The following is a 6,991-nucleotide window of genomic DNA, read 5'->3' on the forward strand; positions in this document are numbered from 1 at the left end:
TCTCACTGCACGTTTCACACAGATCAGATCAGGACCGTCCTCTGTGTGATATTATTAACAGATCCAACAGTTCCCACAGTGAGCAGCACTCAGAGACAGAGACAAGTAGAAACTCCCTTTTAGGAGGTAGAGACCACAAACAGAACCGTGACTCAGGGCGGTCAGCCACCCTTAAATGTGGAGACGGTGTCTGCCTCCTGAACCCAAACTGGAACCTGGTTCCACAGGAGAGGAGCTTGATAGCTGAACGCTCTGGCTCCCAGTCTACTTTTGGGGACTCTAGGAACCACAGGTGCATTGTGGGAGCGCAGTGCTCTGGTGGGGTAGTAAGGTACTATGAGCTCTTTAAGATAAGATGGTGCCTGACCATTAAGAGCTTTGTAGGTGAGAAGAAGGATTTTAAATTCTATTCTGGATTTTACTGGAAGCCAATGCAGAGAAGCTAAAACAGGCTGTATTAACAGGCTGCTCCAAGGTGCTCAGCTGCTTTATTTGGACTGGATCATATTTATTATAAATAATATTAATGAAGGAAGACAGAGCCGCTGGACATCAGTTGATCCTACAGTGAAATAATGAACTAAAGTCCTTCATTTAATTGTTAATTTTAGGTCTGAAAATGTCTGTTTTGGTGACGTAAACGTTGTTTTTATTTTGACAGTTTGCTGCTGACTTTGGTGCCATTTAAAGTTTTTCACTGGACTTGAACTGCTTCGATTTACAGAAGAACTACAAACATGGCGGAGTTGTTGTTTTGACTTTTAGACACAACTGATCAGACTCTGTTATATTATTTTATTTAAAGGTCCCACTTGTAATTCCCACAGTGGATGGAACTGAAACACTTTCTCAGCGCTGACTGATCGTTCACTTTTATTTGTAAGAAATCACTTTCATACAGATTCAGAGAGCTACAGAGTGACGTGAGAGTAGAAAGTAGGCAGCACATGCTGTAAACACACATCAGTGAAAGCTAAACTAAACTAAATGTGTTCTGCAGCCGGAAACATTCATGATTTCTCTTCAGGTGTCCCCTTCAGACGTAGGACCCAGTTCAAAGCGATGACGGCATGTTGGGTCGTGTTCTCGGTCAGGTATCTGACGATCTCTCTGATCAGGACCTCGTTCTTGTTCCCCCTCTCTCAGATACGACCCGGCCGAAGCGGGACTACGAGGTGGACGGCAGAGATTATCACTTTGTGGTGTCCAGAGAGCAGATGGAGAAGGACATCCAGGACCACAGGTTCATCGAGGCGGGCCAGTACAACAACCGCCTGTATGGAACCAGCGTACAGTCGGTCCGAGAGGTGGCCGAGAAGGTACCGACCCTGCTGACGGTTTCCACCGCAGGAACTTCAGCTGCACCTCAGCCAGAGACCAGATTTGGTTCAAACACGCGTCTCGATGCTGCTGCAGATAGTGTCCGGTGTTCAGTCCCACAGAGAGACAAAGCACAGAGTGATGCTGCTGCTTGTGTTTACTGAACAGAGACCCGGAGATCCTGTCTGCTGTCGACGACCTGCTGGGTTTAGAAGATAACCCCCATAAAACTACCACCTCTCTCTTTTTACACCGGTTAAATAGTTAACAGTTAGTTAGCAGAAATGCGGGGCTCTCGTCCGCTGAAGTCTTTATTTCACTTCCAGTATTTTGCCTTAATTACATCATTTGTGACGGAGACATTTTGTAAAACAAAGGTCGTGCGCACAGAAAATATCCAGGAGGTTCCGAGGTTAATGTTTGACCAATCAGTGACATTCAGCCCTCCAAACCCCGCCCCTGAGGAGCTAAATGTGGCCCCTGGTTCCTCTGCTGGAAACACAGGTCAGGTTCTGGAGTTCCTGAAACGGCTCCTGGGTTCCTGCGGTGAAAACAAGCGACTAGTTCCTGGTTTAGTTCCTTCAGTATCTGGAACTATTTGATCTAAAAAGGGACAAGACACTCTTGAATAATGCCTAATTCCTAGATTGATTGTTAGGTTCTTTTTCTATATTTATACACCTTATTAATGGAGTGCAATATGTTATAACTACTGAGTGTTTCACTACTGAGTATTCTTTTAGTGTGAAGTTTGACTACTGAGTGTTTTAATACTGAGTGTTTACTACTGAGTGTTTAAGGAGTGAGTTTAAACTCATATTTTATTCTTACACTCTGTGTGTTTATCATATATTATTCCCATACTCTGTGTATTCATGAACGTGTGCTTTTTAATGAGCCTACATGAGCAGAGAAGCTGCTCAGGCCGCGCAGGCAAAACCTAGCCAACCGTATCCCACTCAATAGAAGCGAGGCACCTGCTGTCAGTCACGTACGCCAGGCCTGAGATCATCGCAAACTGAAGCCAAGAATGAGATCATGACATGTTGTGATTTATGGCGCCTGGTACGGCTAGGTACTGCATGAAACCAAGCTTTGCGCTGCCAAAAGTAAACTTGTATGAGACAAAGCACTCTCATGGTTGGCATTGTTAAATCATGTATTTGTTCATTGAATCACGTTATATATGTAGTAGACATGTTATTCCTTATTAATTCTTTTAAAAAATACGATTGTAAGTGTTTAAGTTTTAATGGTGTCAAACTATGCCTGTATAACTTTTAAAAAATACGGTGGGACTGAAGTTGAAACATATTGGTGGATTTCTAATCCAGTAATGTAAAAAATATAAAGAGAGATAAATTGTAACAATAATTACATGTAATAATAGTTAAAAAGTGGAAATTGTAACATTAATGAAAGGGTTAATTTGGTAAAACAGTACAAGAAAAAGGCCACTAGATGGCAGTAGAGGATAGGAAATCCACCAAAGGGGAGGAATGGTCAGCGAACACCATAGGTGGAGTTAAGGTGTAACGCCCACCTAGAAGGAGGAGATAAGGAGGAGTTAAGATGTAACGCCCACCTGAAGGGAGGGACAAGGTGGAGCTTAAGGTGAATATAAGGCGATGTTCGCTGACCACCAACTCGGTTCCATCCTGAGACCTGCAGGGATGTTGCTCGGGTTTATCTGTCCTTTATTGGAATAAACTCTTTTGCACCGACTCTTGACCGTCTCCAGTGAAGTTTCTGACTACGCCGTTTTTTGACTAAAGAAGAAATCTAATAGAGTAATTTTATTGAGTTTATTACGTTGGTTAGGGTAGGGACCAGGTCTTTTACTGGCCCGGCCGGTCCTTATTTCCGACCCGACAACACAAGGACTCAGAGGAAACAGAAAACCATTAGTTCAGAAACTCATTGTCTGAATTAACAGAAATGTTCTTCTTCTGTGGTTCTCAGGGTAAACACTGCATCCTGGACGTGTCGGGGAACGCCATCAAGAGACTGCAGCTGGCTCAGCTTCACCCCATCGCCATCTTCATCAAACCCAAATCTGTGGAGAACATCATGTGAGTCAAACAGCAGGAGCTTTGTGCTTTTCTTCGTTGGTGTTTTATTACTCTGCTGCTGGTGCTAAACTGGGAGGAGTAAAGGTGGCGTGACCTCGGTGTGATCTTTGGTCCCGCAGGGAGATGAACAAGCGTCTGACGGAGGAGCAGGGCAGGAAAACCTTCGACAGAGCCACCAAGCTGGAGCAGGAGTTCACCGAGCATTTCACAGGTGAGACGGCGCCCCCTGCAGCCCACAGAGCTCGTGTACAGGACACCAAACAGAACCTTGTGTCCCCATCATAAAAATTAAGAAATTACTCTTTAAGGTTGGAAAAAAAATTCTCTTTAAAACTAGATGATCACCTTCTTTCATCGTTATTCATCGTTAACTCTGGGTTGTTTGTGGTCCTTTCAGCCATCGTTCAGGGCGACACTCTGGAGGAGATCTACAATCAGGTGAAGCAGATCATCGAGGAGCAGTCGGGTCCGTTCATCTGGGTCCAGTCCAAGGAGAAGTTATGAGGATCAAAACACTGTCCGCTCCATCGCTCCTCTCTTTAGATTCACTTTGTTTTATTTTGAAAAGTCGACCTGCAGACGGCAGCCTTACCCCCCACCCTCCCTGATCTACGTCTCGACACAGCGGCTGACCAGAGTGATGTTTTCTTTTCTATTTTTTTGCCTGATAAGACTCCATGTTGGGTTTCCTGACCAGCAGAGTAAAGCACACAGGAAGTCTGCTGACACCACACTCGACACGGTACAGCTCCTTAATGTTTAAGGGAGGAGAACTAACCAGGACGGGAAGAAGACGAGTCCACCAAAGTGGCGAGAAGACACGTACGATTTTATCTTTAGTTTGTTTTTGTTTTGTGGGTTTTTCTCCCTTTTTTTGGTCTTGTAAGGTGAGCGGCGACGGACGGACGGACGGAGTTTCAGTCTCAGGCAGCGTCTGTCGGTCTGGAGGAAGGCGGAGACACAAAAAAGCAAAACTTTGCACGTTTGAGCTTTAACAGCAGTCATTTAATACCCCGTTTATTTCCCATCAGCCCTTTCACCTCAGCGTCTGACGTCACAGCTTTTCTTCTTCTGTTCTGCTCATTTGATCACTTTTACTCTTTTTTTTTTGTACACGAGTCGTTTAGTTTAACTCTTTCTGCTCCTCGCTGCTGCAGGACGTTTGTCGGGAAGCTCTGCAGGGTTCCTGCTCTGCTGCTAGGGGGCGCTGTGGGGCTTCACACTGATGTCTGGGTGTTTTTAAAGATTACATTTCAGCTTGTTTTCAGTTCATTCATTTAGATTTTAGACATTTAGCTTTACCCCCATTTGAAGAGGTCAGAGGTCACGGCATCGTAATTCTACCTACACTGAAAAACATCTATAGCCTATAACCTCCTCAAGTCGTTCTGTCTGTAAATGAGTCAGTTTCTTTTAAAAAAGTAAAACAAAAGGAGAATATTTCACAATATTGTTTTACTCAAGAAAGAGGAGAACAAGAAAGAGTTTTGTGCTCGTCAAGAGAAATAAACGCGTTTTTCAGAAGGACTCTGTATTCACCAAAGACAAAGAAAGACTGGAGACATTTACCACAAATTTATTGTCTTAAGAAAACATGATGATGAGAAACCTTTCCTGATAGCAAAAAAATCATAATTAAAGTAAAAGTAAAGAATATTGTCTATCAAGAAAAATCAAGAGATTGTTTTCTTGAAGTAATGAGATATAATTATATGAATACATAAAGAAGTACAAAAATATTTATTATTAAGAGATAACAAATGTTATAATTAGAAGTAAGACATAATAGGAAAAGTATCTTATAAAAAAACCTAACCAAAAATTACTGAGAAAAAAGTGATTTTTTCATATTTACGGAAAAATTCGATATGTGAAAATGCATAATGACAAGAAAAGTGTATCATGTGTGAGAAAAGTTGAAGTTTTCTTGTAATTATAACATTGTTTTTGTGTAATGATAAGTAAATATCTGAGTAAACATTTACATAAATATTTTTAATTTATAGAAAACAACTTTATAATCAGAATAAAGTAATAACAGGAAAAGTATTTTAACACAAGCAAACCAAAAGTTACAGAGAAATATAGGTTATTTATTTCATAATCACAAAAAAATGAGAAAACAATGTGAGAAAACTGGCATTTTTCTTGTAATTATAAAATTTTCTTCTCTCTCATGACGTAACGATTTTATCTCGTAATTATAAAAAATCTTTGAAAAAATTCCAAATGTTTAAGTTTGAAAGACAGATCGACCTGCTGAGACCAGATGTTTTTACAGATCAGCTGATTTTAAACAGATTTTATCATCATCAGTGTGTTTGGGGTCGTGTGGTTCGGAGCGGCGCCCTCTACGCCGCGAGTTCGAACCCACCAGACGTCCGTCAGTGTCTTACCATTAAAAGCGATGTCGATCATGCGACGTGAGTCGTGAACCTGCAGACGAGCGGCCGCCTCCAGGTGTTTGCAGGTGTTTCCCGAACGCGCAGACGGTTATTGTACAATGAGATTTTGACAGATATTTAACCCTCGGTAAACTGCCTATTTTGTTATAATAAAAGTCTATATTGAACTTTACTTAAGCACTACTACTACGGGAATTATTTTCTTTGCATTGTTAATCATATATGAATAGAAAAGTATAAAGATATTTGAATATATATTTTTTCTTTTTCTTTGATCACCACCTCCTCTGTCTTTTAATTTTCTTTTTTAAGCATAATAAAAACTTAACAAGAAAACAGGAAGTGGTGCAGTGCTCTCTTCTTCTTCTTCTTCTTCAGATGTTTGATCCTGACGTTCCTTTTAGGATGTTACGACCGATAACAGATTTAATCTTCCACATTAATCCAGTAACTCCAGTACATCGTGCTGCTGTTTCAGGTTTCTTTATATAAAATGGTAAATGTTCAGGAGCTGTTCAGTGTGTTGCCCAAGAACCCTTCAACATGAGGACGTGAGGAGCTGGGACTCAATGTTAATCTGGATACTTTATATTAAGGTGATAAGTCATGTGACTAATTGATGGACTCTATCAGCAGGAAACAGTTATCACAAGGTTGATGATTTAACACAAACGTTAATGTGTAAAATAGTTTCAGCCTCCATTTTTTGTGTATCTCCTGCTCATGAACATGTTTTTAGTTTCCAGAATCATTAATCATATTTGAATCCTCCATGCACGCCAATGTTAGTCATGGAGTCCCATAAGGATCTGTGCTCGGACCAATCCTGTTCACCTTATATCTGCTTCCTTTAGGCAATATTATCAAGAAACACTCCATAAACCTTTATCATTATGCAGATGATACTCAGTTATATCTATCGATCAAGCCAGATGAAACTAATCAGTTAGCTACACACCAAATGTGCCTTCAGGATGTTAAAACCTGGATGACCTGTAATTTTCTAATGTTAAACTAAGTTATTGTTCTAGGGCCCAAGGACGCATTATCTAAAGATATAGTTCCCCTTCCAGGGAACTCGAACTGCGTCGGTTACGACACTATGGGAACGCCTCTAGGCGAAGCAGGTCTGAACGTGAATGAAATCACTCCAATCCTATTGGCTTGTTGCTAGAACGGTAAGGTGTGACGGAA

General features: G+C 41.3%; 1 protein-coding gene across 1 annotated transcript; it reads left to right on the plus strand.

The window, feature by feature from the left end:
- Positions 1-1,055: 1,055 nt before the first annotated feature.
- Positions 1,056-6,091, plus strand: LOC119902713 (discs large homolog 1-like protein). Its single transcript, XM_038719066.1, has 4 exons — positions 1,056-1,319; positions 3,283-3,392; positions 3,512-3,603; positions 3,790-6,091. Exons 1-4 carry the CDS (start codon positions 1,071-1,073, stop codon positions 3,894-3,896), a joined length of 558 nt encoding a protein of 185 aa, XP_038574994.1. The 5' UTR covers positions 1,056-1,070; the 3' UTR covers positions 3,897-6,091.
- The last annotated feature ends 900 nt before the right edge of the window (positions 6,092-6,991 follow it).

Source organism: Micropterus salmoides, unplaced genomic scaffold (genome assembly GCF_014851395.1).
Source record: "Micropterus salmoides isolate LMB-PRFRI ecotype aquatic unplaced genomic scaffold, ASM1485139v1 Ms_hic_scaffold_14, whole genome shotgun sequence".
NCBI lineage: Eukaryota > Metazoa > Chordata > Actinopteri > Centrarchiformes > Centrarchidae > Micropterus > Micropterus salmoides.